The 15,743-nt window shown below is 50.0% G+C and overlaps 1 protein-coding gene across 14 annotated transcripts in view; it reads left to right on the top strand.

Moving 5' to 3' along the window:
- The first annotated feature begins 3,664 nt into the window (after positions 1–3,664).
- CELF4 (CUGBP Elav-like family member 4) overlaps positions 3,665–15,743 on the top strand; it is a 313,419-nt gene continuing 301,340 nt past the window's right edge. For all 14 annotated transcript variants that reach the window (XM_070361712.1, XM_070361713.1, XM_070361723.1 and 11 more), the window contains exon 1: positions 3,665–3,950. In XM_070361712.1, the coding sequence (XP_070217813.1) occupies positions 3,665–3,950 (286 nt within the window). The remainder of the gene's footprint in view (positions 3,951–15,743) is intronic.

The raw sequence follows: 15,743 nt of genomic DNA on the forward strand, positions 1-15,743 counted from the left end.
TGCCCCCATCTTCCTCTAATTACATTTCTCTTTGATGATTGAAGGTTAAAAAAATGTAAGTCTTTCTAGGTGATCAAGGACAAGGAAGCCAAAGCACCAACTGAACCACGTTCTTTACTGTCTTCTCAGGGGCCCTTTATGTTCTGAGACACACGTCTGTGTCATGGTAACCCTATCTCTCAGCTGTGGCTGAGAGGAGGGAGCCGAAGAGATCCTCACTGCGTCTTTAAGAGATCCTGCCTTGGCAGAAGCCGCTCCTGGCCCAGAAAGCTGGGGGGAGGTGGGGTGTTTTACCACACACCTGCCCTGGAGCTAAAAGTTGAAGAATGTGCAAGGGAAGACAGCCCAGATCCAAAATAAGCCGTCCTCAGATGGGAGAGAGGGGAGAGTCAGGAACCTTCCTTAGGGAAGAAGAGGCTCTTCATAGCTTCAGGTCCAGGGTCCGGATGTGAAGAGGAACCAGGGTGCAGGAGGCAGATGCGCAGAAAAGCACGAAGCAAGGAGTCTTTGCAAGCCTCTGAAATAACCAGACGTTCCCCTTTCAGTAACAACTCCATGCCCCAACTCACTCCTGCCCAGGGGCTGCTTTTATTTATGTATTGGCTATTATTATTAATAATAAAATATGAATAATGAAATGCCTATGAATAATTTATTTGAACCTGGAGGGAAGGGGCTGAGGGTCAGAAAGAAGTGGACCGTGAACCTCAGTCCCCTCTTCTGTGCAGGCCCTTCTTTCCCCAGCCCTCCTCAGCTCAGTTTCTTTACTTCCGCTGGTCCTCATTTCACTTTGGCAGGTGGGGGAGGCAAGGAGAAAAAGAGGCTTCAAGAAGGAATCACTCTCCTAAACTCCCCTTTTATGGCAGAAAATACATTCCACTCTGTTGTGTGATTCTGGGAGTAAGTATCAGTGCCACAGGATAATGTTGGAAGTGAGGTTTTGAACAAAGTTATTGGCCTCTGCTGATGTGTCCTGTGGGAAAGGGGACAGGGAGGTCTTAGCCCAGTGGGTGTATGCACACACACACACGCAGAGTATAGATACAAACAGGGTCTAGGTACATAACCACACTGCCTCCACACAAGCACCCATAATCCTGACAGACATACGCACCCATCTCCCAGCCACCAGCTCAAGCCCTCCGTGTGGCTACAAGGGACACGGGGCTTTATTAGAGCACTTCATGGGCACACCAAGCCCACAGCCACATGTCAGGGAAGCTCTCCGTGTGAGTTTCTGTTGCAGTCCTTCAACTTGGGCGTTTTTTAGACCATCAGATAACACTGGATAATGTAAGCCCTGAACCGAGTTATGAACCCACTCTACTTACACAAGATTCCATCAAGCAAAGGCAGGAGTGTCTTAAAATGAAAGGATGAAGTTCCACAATTCTCAGAACTGTACTTGCTGTTAGGGTTGGGCTCGGGATCGTCAGGGAGAGGTGTCCTGGCTGGACTCCGGGCCTGGGGCAGCGAACCTCGGGGCCTCCTCCGGCGCTGGAGAGCTTGGCGGCGTCGTGGCTGTACCAAACGGGCTGGGTCTCGGTTTTCAGGCAGCTAGGGTCTCATTTCTTTAACTTAAATTTTAAACATATCGTCTAGTAACGTCACGTAAGCCGAGGGCAAGGAGAGAGAAACGCAAAACACCGGAAAGGGACCGACAGGGACCAGTCCAGGGTCACACCATCAGCTCTGCCCCGCAACCCGCGAGGGAGCGGCGCGTTATCTTATTTGTCCGGTTTCTGAAGCCGAGAAGAGGCTGTCCTGGAAACGCCAATATAGGAGAGCATGGGGAGCAGGTAAATATCATTAAAAAGGAAAATCTGCTTTCCCAAATCAAGTTCACTACCAGCCTTGGCCCCCAGAGGCGGGGCTGCTCGAACCCAGCTCCCGCGCCAGCCACTCCCTCTCCGGCGCAGCCGACGTCCCGGCCACCGCGGGCCCGATGAGGAACCCAGCGGAGTCCGGGCTGGGCGGCCAGACCCTCGGCCCTCTCCCTCACGTGCCGCCCAGCCCCGCACTTCTGGAGCGGGAAGTGCTGCAAACGAAGCCCGTGTGGGGCAGCGCACGCAGCGGGTGTCTGAGTCCGGCCGCAGCCCGGAGAGCGACTCGGGGACTTTATTTTTTTTGATGGTGGCTTTACAAAAGAATAATAATAAAAAAAAATTTTTTTTTTCAATTTGAACCAGTAAAGCAGACAAGGGCAAAATCAAGCCAGTCCCTCGTGCTGGCTCACCGGCCACCGAGCCCAGAAGCTGCCTGCTTCCCCGCCTGGCCAGCGGCCGACGCGCCCGGCTCCTACCTTCCTCCCGCCAGCCGCCTGCCGGTGCAGCCGCTGCGCTTCGGGGCGGGGAGGCAGTCCCGGACGGAAACACCCACCTCCAGCCTTCGCGGGCGGGCTGGGACGAGGGTCGGGCCCCGAATTTCTACGCCCCGGCCCCCCGGCGCGGCCCGACCGCTCCCCAGACCCGTCCTCCCCAGGTAGCTCGGGTGGCTGTAGACAGTTTTGCGGGAGGGCGAAGATTTGGGGTTGCTCTGGCAGGTTGGGGATGCGAGGAGGGAAAAAGGCAGAGAAAGAGAGCGCGCGCGCGCGAGAGAGAGAGCTCTTGTCTATAGATTTACCCACATAATATATATTTATGTAGCTTTTTTTTTCTCTCGACACTGATCAATGCGCACTCGGATCGCTGGGCGGACTTCCTCCAAGCCGGCTCGCTTTTTCGAGTCTAAATAAATAAATAAAGGGAACCAGATGGGAGGAAAAGAAGCGCCCATTCTACCTTCGCCGCCGCCCCGCCCGCCATCCCAGCCTTTGCTTCGCCCGCCTGGCGCCCTAATAGAGAGCAGCTCGGTGGATAACGCCCCCCTACATACCCACGAGAAAATGAAAATCAATGTTTTGTTTTGTTTTTTTAAGAAAAGACAAAAAGTTGCACCTGCTGCTATGAACAAAAAGAACCCCCAAAACGCAAACGAGGAGATCAGAAACCCGGTTCCTAACTGGCACCCGCTCCCCGCGGCCGCCGGGCCCGGAATCTCAGCGCCTCCCGAAGAGCCATGCGCCTGGCGCTATTTATAGCCGGGGGCCGTCTCGGACTGTACCACCGCCGCTCGCCGGGGCCGCCGACGGGGGAGGCGCGGGGGGCCGGCGCCGCCCCACGCCGCCCGGCTCCCAGCCGCCGCCCGCCGCGCGGGGCCCTCCCACCCACTCCCGCCGCATCTCACCCTCTCAGGGCCCCGCGCCCCCCTCTACCGCGCTCGCACACTCGCCGCCCCCACCCCTGGTCTGACTGCGAACTTGAACCGGTCCAGCCTGTTTAAACGGAAAGGACAGAGATCCTGTCTGTTCAATGTAAAAAAAAAAAAAAAAAATTAAAAAAAAAATCAGATCAGACCGAAAGAGAGAGAGAGAGAGAAAGAGAGAGAGAGAGAAGAGAGGGAGGGAGAGAGGGGGGAGAGGAGAGAGAGCGCGAGCGCGAGCGAGAGAAGAGAGGAGAAAGAGAGAGAGAGCAGAGAGCGAGCGCAGAGCGAGGTGTAGAGCAACCGAGGGGGAGAGAACCCGAGTGTGTGTGTGCGTGTGCGTGTGTGAGCGCGAGCGAGCTTGCGAGGGAGAGGAGCGAGAGAGTGCGAGCGAGAAAGAATAAAAGGAAAGAAGATTTTCTCTATGTATATAAAGATGGCCACGTTAGCAAACGGACAGGCTGACAACGCGAGCCTCAGTACCAGCGGGCTCGGCAGCAGCCCGGGCAGCGCCGGGCACATGAACGGATTAAGCCACAGCCCGGGGAACCCGTCGACCATTCCCATGAAGGACCACGATGCCATCAAGCTGTTCATTGGGCAGATCCCCCGCAACCTGGACGAGAAGGACCTCAAGCCCCTCTTCGAGGAGTTCGGCAAGATCTACGAGCTGACGGTTCTGAAGGACAGGTTCACAGGCATGCACAAAGGTGAGTGCACCTTTCCCTCCCAACTTTGCCGGGGAGAAGGAGCGGGCGGGCGGGCCGGGCGGCCGGCGACGAGCGAGCGAGCGAGCGAGCGGGAGACGGCGCGAGAGGGAGCCTCGGGCGGACGCCGAGGAGGGAGGCGCTCGGGCAGCGGAGACCGGGACTAGGGTGCATGGGGCAGCTGCTCGCCGGGGCAAGGCTGGATTTTGGGCAAGAAGCTGATAGACGCGGTTTCGTGAGGGGAGAAGCGGAAGCAGAAGAAGAGAAAGAGAGGATGGAGAGAAATCGGGGCTTGGCTTTTTGGGTCCAGCGACTTGAAAGATTGGGATGGAGACGGCTGCGCCGGCCGAGCCCGGGACGCTGAGCGGACTGGCGGGCTCTCCAGCCGGCCGGGGACCAAGGGTGCTGTCCATCGCCGTGGTGCTGAAAATGCTAACAGGAGATGGTCTTCTCCTTCGCTCCGGGCCAGAGTAGCAGGGAGCGCAGCCGTCTAAAAAGAAGAGAGGTGACAAATTCAAAGAGATATTTTTATTTCGCTATCAATTTGACAGTAAACTCTCCCTGTCGAGCCGTGTGCCTGAATAATCCGGTTGTGGTTTGAGTGGTGGAGGAGGGGGTGGGGGGTTGGTTGTTTGAAGGAAAGAGGGACAAAACCTAAGGCAAGAATTAGCAAGGAACCAGCCATCCCCTGGTAGAGTGGGGGGTCAGGGAAGCCTGAATGATCCCCTCCTCAAGAAAGCAGGCAAGGCTTCGGGAAAAAATGTGTGTGTGAAAGATAGGCATTTTGGAGGGTGTATCCTAAATTATCCCAAACTCACAGTGCAGAGAGGTTTATAGTACATTATTTCTCTCCCTTGAAGCAATCATTGCTAGTGAGTACTTGGAGGAGGGGGAATCAGAATGATCAAAGAATTAAAACCCAGCAACTTTTTAGGAAAGTGGTCATGGGAATTGTCTGCAGCCTGTCTGTTTTCTCCTTGTTTTATTATCTTTAAGGCAGAGCCCCAAACGTGTTCAGTTGTAGAACGTGTGTGGGTGGCTGGTGGGTGACGAAATTAGCCCAGTGCTTGCTCCCTAACCGTAATGTATAGGATGTGCAGCGGGAATTAATCGGGGCTGGAGCTGTGTGGGCAAGTTAAATGCTTTCTGAGAGAGATTGATCGTCAGGCAGAGAGGGAGCACCAGGCTAAGGAAGTTGTAAGGGATGTGTATGGACGTTCCGTTTTTAATAAACAGTAGTGGGGAGAGCTGCTGAAGATGCTGTGTATAGAGCTGGTGGTTTTAAAGATGAAAACACACACACGCACACGCACACCCACCCACACACAGAGAGCAGCCTCATCCTTGGCCACAAATGGGCTATGAGCAGAGCTGATCCTCCCGCACATTAGGTGCAGAGTGCGGAGCTGTCTGGTTCTCTGAGCAGCAGTGGTTTTCACTATCACAACCTCCCTCCTTCTCCAGCCCTCCCTTCATCCGAATACTAAGCAGAGCTCCAAACTCTTCATAGTTGGAGTCCCAGAGAGCAGTTTTTATTGGCTTTAGCATCTTCCAGCTTGCCTGCTGAGGAGTAAATCTTAAAGTTAATGGCATGTTGAGTAGCACAAAAACACAGCAGAATGGAAATATACTGGGTTTGTTGGGGTGGGGTGAGGGTGGGGGCTGTAATGGAAGGAGAAACCAACCTTTATTCAATATGGAGAAAATGTCTGTCTGTTCAGAAGAGAAACTGGAAAGGTGGAATGGGGAGGCAGTCTTCGAAATAATATTTGTTTCCCCTTTTACCACCCTCCCTCTCAAGACAACCATATCTCTGTAGTTTTTCCCTTTCCAATCAAGCTCCCTAGAAGCTAATCAAGGTTTGTATCAAACCTTTGTCATTTCAATATGTCCCCAGATTTTAAAATAGCAATAATGAAAATTAAAAAGCAGAGGTATGGAAATTCTTTGCCCATCTTAATGATAGGTTCTTGTGGGGATTTGAGATTTTAAAGTTTAAAAAAATCAAAATCCACTAGAAGCAAAAAGACAGTTGTGAAGAACTGAGCTTCCTATGAGATCTGGGTTGGAGCACTTTCTTTGCTTCTTTATTTTAAATGAAGATAATCTTAAACAATATTCCTTGTTTTTTTCTCAAGACCCCCCACTGGTATCATCACTCTGTTTCTGATGGTTTGGGGGGCTCCCTTGTATTATAGTAAAGATGTAGAATTATCATTATTTGCATCAGGAAGGCAGAGAAGGTTAAGATATGGTGGTGTCATATGTAACACATCATATATATATATACATACACATATCTGGGCAGAATTCCTAGGACAAGCAAAACTTCATTTTCTAAATAATTCCTCCCCTAAACTGGCTCAGTCAGGGGCAGGCAGGCCCTTTGGCTCTGGGTGCCTCGTTGTCGAAGCTCACCCTTCAGAGCCTGAGTGTATATTTTCCCCTATGAAACTTCCTGCCTCTCCATCCTTTGGATTTTTATAGGCAAGGTTGGGCCACAATGTCCCTAACAGTGCCTGGAAGCTTGGAGAGAGCTGAATAAATGAGACAGTTTCCAAGGGCTGGTTTATTCAGTCCTAGAAGAGTTTGAACTCCTCCTTCAGTGATACAGCCTGATTTATTAGCTAATCCTGATAAAATAAGCCTCCGGCCACCTTAAAAAATTACTCGCTTGCCATTGGTGATTAATTACTGTTAAGTCAAAAAGCATGATGAGGCTTGAAGAATGAGGGTTGCATTTGGCTTCTAGATTTCCCCCAACTCTGAATTATAACATGAGGCTAGAGATAGAAACGTGCCTTTGTTAAGCCTGGTTTAAGAGTATATTTGTGGCTTTTTCTTTCCCCTGCTTGAATTTCTAACTTCTAATGAATCAGACTGGGATAAAATTGAGAGACATGATAGGGTACCGGCCTCCAGTGTGGATGGAATAAGTCTATTACTGGTTAAGACAAGAAGAAGAAAATAAGTAAAAATTAAATTAAGTGCATGAGATTTCAGGTGGGTATCCATTTGTTGGCTACCTGCCATCTCTGGTAACTAAAGAAGGAAAGAGTTCTAAGGGTTAATGGAATACCTGCCATGCGTAGAGTGAACCTTAAAAGGCAATTACTCCAGTCAAATTGGGAGTCTGGAGGAGGGAGTAGGTGGGTGTTGTGGAGCAAACTCAGCCGTATCAGAGAAAGGCTGTTGGGCTGGGGAGGCAGCAAATAGCAGTTGTGGACTGGGGTGATTACTGTAAAGGTAAATTCACCCCCTGGAGACAAGAAAGCAAATGGGCAAAGGGAGATCTGGGTGCCAGGCAGAGAGAGAAAGGAAGAAAAAAAGCCCAGAACAATCTGAAGAAACAACACCTAGGGAAGACAATCCAGTTTAATGCAAACTCTCCCAGCCAACTCAGAGTCTCCTTTTCTCCCCCGTTAGAAGCACTTTGAGAAAGATTGTTTTTCCAGGCTCCAAAGAGAAAGACATTGTGCTATTGATTAAAGAAGAGAGAGGTAAACTCCCAGGGTAGCAGCAAAAGTGAGCTGAGGACCAATGTTGCCTCTTCCTGTAGAAATTTTCTCCTTTGGAGGAAGAAACAGGTCACCCACTAGTCTAATTCTTTCCCTCGCTCACTTTTTATTTATTTCTCTTTTTTTCCTTGTATTTCCTGGAGAAGAGAGGCAGGACTGAAAATACATATGCACACATAGGCATGACCGTTAACACACACACATGCAGTTAGTGGATCACACATGAACAAGCCACAATCCATTCATAACTTTGGTCTTGTCTAGCAGGATAGGAGGCAGCAAAGACTGAGTTACTGGGAGACATAAAGACTAGTGCTCTCTGGATAGCCATATTATAATGCATTATCTTTGAAGTCATTTAAGTCCAATTTAAGTGGTATTTAGTATAATATTTATGAATTAATGTAATCTAAACATAAGGCTGTCCCCAAAGGTTTAAACGGCCTTTACTACTGATGTGTGCTTGTTCCCAGAGCCAGCGATGCATTTTAATCTAAACAGCCAAGTCCTCATCACAGTCCTTCTTGTTAACCAGTCAGAACAGATCTGTGGCCTGGATAACCCTTCTGCATTGAGATTTTCCTCAACTGCATGGAGGAAAATATACTCCACTAGCAGCCCCAGGGGCTGCCAGTCCGGGAGCCACAGCTTCAGAGACTTCAGCCCCTCATACTTTCATACTATATCCAGAGGGAGGGAGGGGACAGAGTAATGGAACCTTCTGCGAATTGAGCTCCGGAGAGTATATCATTTTGAAATATACTCATCGTCAGATTCACAACCTCTCATTTCAATGGTATCTGAGTAGGAAATTCCTCAAGCCCCTTGATTTGGAGTGCAACTGGGAGAAAGGGAAAGGGCAAGGGTTATGATTATGTTTGGGTGATTTGTGACCAGCTTCATAAAATTATGTCTTGTAGTTTTGTGTAAGACGTAACAAAATCATTGAGTTTCGGCTGCTTGACTTTAGCTAAGAGAGCTCATTGTTGTTTTTTTCCCGAGGTAGGTGAATTAAAGCCAGTGAGGTTCTATCTGATTTCTGTTTTCAAATGAGTCTAAGACACAGGGAAGCCAAAGTATCAGCATGGTCATCAGCTCAATTAAGATGAACTTAAAAAAAAAAAAAAAAACACTTTGGAAAAATAAAAATTCTATTCTGTCCAGGGAAAGACACTGGCAGACTGGCTGGTCACACACATCTAGCTTTTAAAAGAAAGATTTGCCTTGTGAGAAAGAGATGGAAAATGAGAACGCTGTAATAAAAAAAAGAAGAAAAACATTTAAAAAAATGTTTCACTAAAGAAAAGTACCAATAGTAATTATCGCAAAGTTAAAATAAATCTAAACCATAGCCCCTATTTTAAAAACCTCCAAATTCCAGATGTTGATAAGTATTCTATTTAGGAGTAAAGAAAAAAACTGTTGGGAAATGATTAGTTTACTTAAGATGCTGGTGGTTATTTGCTGGATGTGTATGATTTCATTTATCAGACTTCCTGAGAATCAACACACGTGTGTGCACACACACATGCACACACAGAAATAAATTAATCTGCACATGTGCACTATATGCATCCATGTGCAAGCATGAGTAAGCGCATCCCACACATGTGGGAACCAGGGCTGGCCTAGATTTTACTGCAATTCAACAGGGAGATATTAACACTTCCCCCCCACCCCACTCAGCTTTAATGGGAATTCTAGATTGGGTTGAAAGAACCCCCTTGGCATACTTTCACTCTCTCCACCTGCTCCAGTTGGCTGATGTTTGTGGCTTCTCAAACAAAAAAACCAAAATAAAACAAAAAAAAAAGCTTTTCTTGAATGAAGTCATAGCTTAAAAACAACCCAAAGGAAAACAATTACAAAAATGCATGCCACAGATATGCAAACATCGCCTCCGTTCTGTGTATTGTAAAGTTTTCAGAGTGCTTTGCAAAAGCTTATTTTCAGGGGGCATTCCTAATACTCGGTGATCTCAGCACACTCCAGTGACTGGAGCAAAGGCCATCACTGTCATTATTATCATCATCATTCTCATTATTGTAATTTATAGACCAGGATGGGAGAGGAGTTTCTGAGTGAGGCCTGAGGAGATATCCAGGACACCACCTCTTTGGTTGAGAAAACAGCTGGGCTCACTTGCCTCTGACGGATTTGGGAAAAACAATGCACACCTCATGCCTTCCACATCACCAGAAGGTGGTCAGTTTCCAAACTGACCTAAGAGGGATCCCATTGGTGAAGATCTGGAACAAGTACTCCGTAGAGGAGAGGAAGAGGCAATAGAAATTAAGTTCCAACATCATAGGCAGAAAAAAGGAAAACTGAAAATTGGGAGGCCCAAATGCCAGCCAGTAGCTGGGAGCACTGGTTTACAGTGGCTGAAACTGCAGCAGCTTCTGAACTTGGAAGGGAAATCCCATGTGACATGCTGAGAGAAGAGCTGGAGGGTGTGAAAACCTGTGTGTGTCTCTGGGTACTGGAGGTCTGGGGGAAGGAAGTTGCTGCAGCCTGCGTGGGTGTTGGTGTAAATGTGAGTGAGTGAGTGTGTGTGTGTGTGTGTGCAGGGAAGACATGATGAATTCAAGTGGCATGGAGATGATGTTAGGGATAGTTTCACATTGCAAGGCTGTATGTGTGGTCAGGGAGATGGCTGATGGAGAAAAGAGAATAACACTGTTCTTGTGATTTTGTGCATGCTCCACCTCAGAACTCATGGCTTGGATCTATCAATGATCTAAGTTCTAGTGTGGAGGTGTGCTCTTGTTCATCAGCCTGATATCCCCACCCAAATGTCCAGGTCGGGGAGAGGTTTCATCTCCCCTCACTCATTGCTCTTCAAAGGCTTGCCCACTTCTGCTCACTTATTGACTCATTTTAGAAATGACCTTCCATCCAAGATCTGAGTGGCTAACCACAGAGCCCAGCTCCCTGCAGGCACCGCTCTTCTACCGACTGCATTCTTTACCCCACCTGCTGCCCCTTGGCATCCCAGTCCTACTTTCCTCTTGTAGTGCTCTCTCTCTCTCTCACACACACACACAGACACACACACACACACAGACACACACACACAGGACTTGGCCATGCCAATCAAGCTAGGCCCTGGCAAGCAGGGGGCTGCATTTAACTTGAAAGCATGTGGAGGTGGCAGGGACCTGGTGGCCCACCTTTTGGGCTCTCTGCAGAGAAAACATGTTCTCTTCCTTTACTTTCACCTTTTCGGCAGCCCTTCAAATACACACATCTTCAAGAATCACAGAAAGCATCTAATCCTGCCCAAATAGCCTAGGTGAGGGGAACAGAGCCCCCAGCTCAGTTGAGGCCCTTTTATCGTCTTCTTCCGTGTCCCTCTTTTCTTTTCCCCCCTCGCTACTAAAGATGCCCTCAGAAATCCCACAGTGGGCCTGGAGAGAAGGATCCATGTTCCACTTGGTGACATGAGGGTGTGGTTAAAGATGTCAGGGCAAAAGGACAATGATGGGGTAGAAATAGTGGCAGAGGAATTTCCAGAGTTGATGTGCTTGTCCTAAGGGCTTCCGCCATCTCCAGTCATCCAATCTCCAGTGGCCCCAGGATAGGTGTAAAGCCCAAGCCACAGCTCTGCCCACAGAAACCAACAAAGCAGTCAGGTGGGCAGCCCCAAGGCAATTGCCCTCCTTTCTGAGTCCCTCTGGGAGCAGAAGCGGATGCGCTCAGGACCGTGCACTCACGGGGCCGCTCCCCTCTGCGCGCTCCACCTCTGGTTTCCCTTATCCTCCCTTGTATCTCCCCGCCAGCTTGAGCCGACTGACACTCAAACGAAGCGATTCCCAGCAGCTCAGCTAAGGAACAAATCCTACGTGGCTATCTGCAAGATGTAAATAAACCGGTGCCCTCACCGAGACAGACACAGTGCTGCTTCTGTGAGGATGGAACAGCCAAAAATATTGATCAAAGCTCAGGGGGGAAAAAATTGATAATGAGCTGGCCTCCAACAAGAGCTTAATTGACGGAGACTTCCGAAGGCCGACTCGGGACAGCGCATAAACTGACCGCAATGTTACTTTAGTGCAATACACTCTGCTTTAATTAATTATCACCTTTGTTAAGAGCGGCTCCAGATCAAAGGTTTCTGATTACTTAACAGATCTTGCTATAACAAAGCCCCCCTTGCATGAGGCTATCCCACTGCTTGAGGTGAGGCAAGCGACCTTCCTACTCATTTCCTTTCCTCTGAGCTGTTGCTTCTTCCTCTTTGTTAAAGACAAACACATCTTACTGCATAGCCGCTCTGTCCTAGGATGGGGAGGGAGAGGAGTGTTGCCCTCCCGCCCAGGGCGTGGGGCCGGCGCTGCGCAGCTGTTTCTAAAATTACACCACTGGGACTTAGTTCATCTTCAGATCTATCTGGCTGAAACGGGGAGTGTCAATAGAATAAGAACAGACTTCATGGAAATGCAAAAGAAAAGAAAAGATGTGTGTGTGAGTGTGTATGTGTGGGGGCATGTGCGTAAGCAACTTTGTGCACATCCACATAAATATTACGGGATCGATACATTTCACATCCGCTGCCCACACCTCTTAACTTCTCCCTCCTGTCTCTTGAGCACCTGTGCTACCGTCATATTTCACTCTGAGAAATGCTCACAGCCAAAGCGTGCATAGATGATGCTATATCGAACCAAGCCATTGTTTGGATGTGGTGGTGGAATCTGGGTGCCCATTGAAGGATGGTCCTTGCCTGGAATAGCTGGTGCCTAAAGAGTCCACTTCTCAAGGTATGACAGGAACCTCACTCTCCAGAGTCCCCCAAACTGACAGGTGACTTACTTGAAAGCAACCTTTGGAGTCGTTCTAGGCAGATTTGAATGCCATACGTGGCTGTTTGTTCATTATTCTAATTTAATGATGCAGTCACACCTAATTAATCCATGTCTGGTTTATTCACACACTATGTCTGAGGATCCAAAAGATCTCTCTAGCTAGCTGGCTTCCCTTTACAGGGGCAAGAGAGGGGGCTCTCCCGACAAGTGAGTGTGTCTGGGTCCAAACAGGAACGGATCACTGTAGACAGATTTGATGGAGGCACTGTCCCTGACACGCTGTCCACCCACGTAGGAATGACAGCAGTTACAGAGATGACAGCAGTCACGGAGAGACTAGTGATGAGATCTGTGTGCCTCTGTTCACACCACGTGGGCACACAATACATGCATTCTGCCAGGGCAACCTTCTAGTAGGCAACGGGCCACACTCCCAGTGTGTATGGAGCATCAAGGTCTTAAGGAGTGTCAAGCGTCCCTGTGACTGGGAATTTCCGTGCAGAAGGCTGGGAGGCTGAGCTGACTCAAACTCCCTCTCTGGCCTGAAGCAAGCCAGATGCACTGCTGCCACTGCACAGATTCAGAGACCGAGGCTGGGAGCAGCAGGGCCCCAAAGTCCAGTTTGCAGCGTGGCCCTTGGGGAACCTCCCCGTGGCTTCTTCTGGCCAGACTGGTCCCAGTGAGCACTGCCTCTTGCCTGGCAGGTACACCGAGAGAACGAGGCATCAACCTAATAATATCTTATAAAGCCAAGCCTCCTGCGCTAGTCCTAGGAGACAAGAGGCATCCAAAGATCAAACACTACATCACAGTGTATTTGTAGGCACTCTCTGATTCTGCTACCTCCCTATAATGCTCTAATTGACTATTTGATCAGCTCTAAAAGGGCCGGTGTTCAAGTCAGACACACACACATTCACATGCACACTCACACACGCATGTCCACACACACGTACACTCACCACACGAGCACATACCCACAGGCTCCCTCTTGCACATGGCACTATACCCACACCAGCTCACCCCACAAGGGTAGATTTGCACAGGAGATGCTTGAAGGTGAGTGAAATCACACACCTAAGATTGTACATGCCCTTCCAGTAATGGGCTTATCAATACCTCTTAAAGAAATGTGACAGCCAGCCCAGAGTGATTCAGTTGTGTGGACAAAGGTCAGCATATAGATATCCATTATTAATAATATCAATATCTTGGTTGACCAATATAACCAGAAACTGTATCATGTCGCTGCTGATGGGCGAGGCTGGGAGGACTCCACGGCAAAAGCAGGAAATTAGGCCCATGTAAAATTAATCATATTGACTGATTCTAAGAATATACGGAGAGGCGAAGACGTCGAGAGCGTTTGCCATGGTGGGAAAGGGGGACCTTGCTCCCAGAGGCTCCCTGGTCTTGAACCCTTGGAAGGAGCCCAGGGAGACGGAGGTGTCCCTGGGTGACCGCCGAGCACACTTTCCTTCATCTGGCCTCTGCTTTCCAGCGGGGTGAGGTGGAGGAGAGGTGTTCTCTGAACAGGAAAAGAAAGAAATAGGATCCCCTCACCATTATCCACCTAACATATCCATATCTTTCTGTCAAATCGATACTTGGCTTGGTTTGGTCTCACCGGATGGAGCACAGCGAGCATCCTTGAGCCTGCTGGGTGAGGAGATCCATCTCTGAGGGGTGGTGTGAGCCTGGAGCCGCATCGCCAGGTACATGGGGGGGATGTAGGCTCCTAGGGGAAGTCAGTGTGCACCCTTTGCAGCTTAGGGGGTCCCAGGAAGAAAGACACCCAAGCCGATCAATCTTGTGACTGGCTTCTTGAGACCAGAGGAGCCAGAGGCTTAAGGTCTTGCTTCACCAGTGTTGCTGGTGGGGTTGGAGTGGTCTGCACTGTAGAAGGCTCCTGCTTGCTGAGGCTTACCACAGTGAGCAGGAAGAAAAGGGAAGGCCGTGCGTCCCTGGCCTTGGAATCGCCGCAGATCTGTCCTGGCCCCTTGCGGCCTTCCTGCCAGAGCCCAGGTCACACAGTGCGTGGGTTTCCTCAGCCGTCCTGGGCAGCACCAGGTCAGATGTTCTGGGGAAGGAGTGGACAGCAGAGGCTCCAGTGGCTGGGGGCTTGGCAGAGAGAGAACAGAGCTGACAATTCGGCTCGTTTCTTTTCTCTGTTCCCAGAGCCTGTGGAGACAGCTGGAAGGGAGACTGCCTTAGAGGCCGGGTCCCCGAGTTGGGTGACGGTGGATAAGAAGAAAAAAGCTGCGCAGGTGCAGGGGTGATGCCTTTGATGAGGAGGAAGGAGAGGAAGTGGTTTGGGTGGCTGGCATGGGAGCACTTGGGCTCAGCATACAGGCCACCTGTCTCCCCCTCCTGGCCTCAGGCACACTCAGAGTCCGGCCATGCGCTTACACACAGTCCCTGGTATCAAGGATTTTGGCCAGTCTCTGCTCACTCCCCACCCCCCGGGGCTAGCTCCCCGCCCCCCAGGGCTAACGTCTTGCCTTGTTGGCCTAGGCTACCTTGGACAGTTCTCAGATCTCCACCTTGCTCACCACTCCCCTTCCCCACCCAGACTAGGCACTAGGTGTGGCCACAGAGATGTTAGGGGAAGATGGGTCCTACTGCCCAAGGGCACCCCCCTTCACTCACAGAGTCTCACCACCTCCTGGGCCCCAAGGCCTAAGTCTAAGCAGAACAGCCTGAAGCCCAGAAACTGGGCTTCTCCTGTGGACTTTCCCTACTTTGGGGAGGAGCCCCCAAACTGTGCTTGTGGGAAGGCTCCCTACTCCTCCAATGGTCGCCTGCCCTCTTCTGACTCTCAAGCCGGGCCCCTGAAGCCTAGACACCGGCTCCTGCTGCCGTCCTAGCTCGGCCCCGTACCCCACTCCTTACCCCTACAGGACAAGGAAGGCTTGCCTCTTATGCGGGGGAGCCCCGTGCAGGAGTGGGCTTCATGGGACCCTGAGTCTGCGCCTAAGGGCACCAGTCAAACAGCACGGACGTGAAATAAGAGGAGAATCAGAAAATCCAGAAAGTGCTGTAGTTCTGTATGCGTGTGTGTTTTGTTTCGTTCCAAACATGAATAATTCGTATATGGTTTAGTATGGGTTTTATTCTTCATTCCATATACTGGGACACCAGAATCTTTTCCATACTTTGGGGTCTGATGCGGGTCCAGCTCTGAATTGTTATATCTCTCAGCTTCTGCAAATGCCCTCCAGAAGACACACAGGCACACTCGACCGTGTTCCTGACAATCCAGGCGCGGCCGCAGGACCTACTCGTGAGTGATCATTCAGTTCCCCCACCCGCCAGGTCAAGCCGAGACCCGAGGGCACCAACCAAAGTCCCATCAAGCGCGGAGCAAGAGCCACCACTGGCTTCTTGTCAGGCCTCATTTTCTCTTGCAGTTTTTTAAAATTCTTTTTTGGGAAAACCAAGACCTCGTCTTTGCTCTCATCTTGATGATT

Source organism: Bos mutus, chromosome 24, assembly GCF_027580195.1.
Source record: "Bos mutus isolate GX-2022 chromosome 24, NWIPB_WYAK_1.1, whole genome shotgun sequence".
NCBI classification, from domain to species: Eukaryota; Metazoa; Chordata; class Mammalia; order Artiodactyla; family Bovidae; genus Bos; species Bos mutus.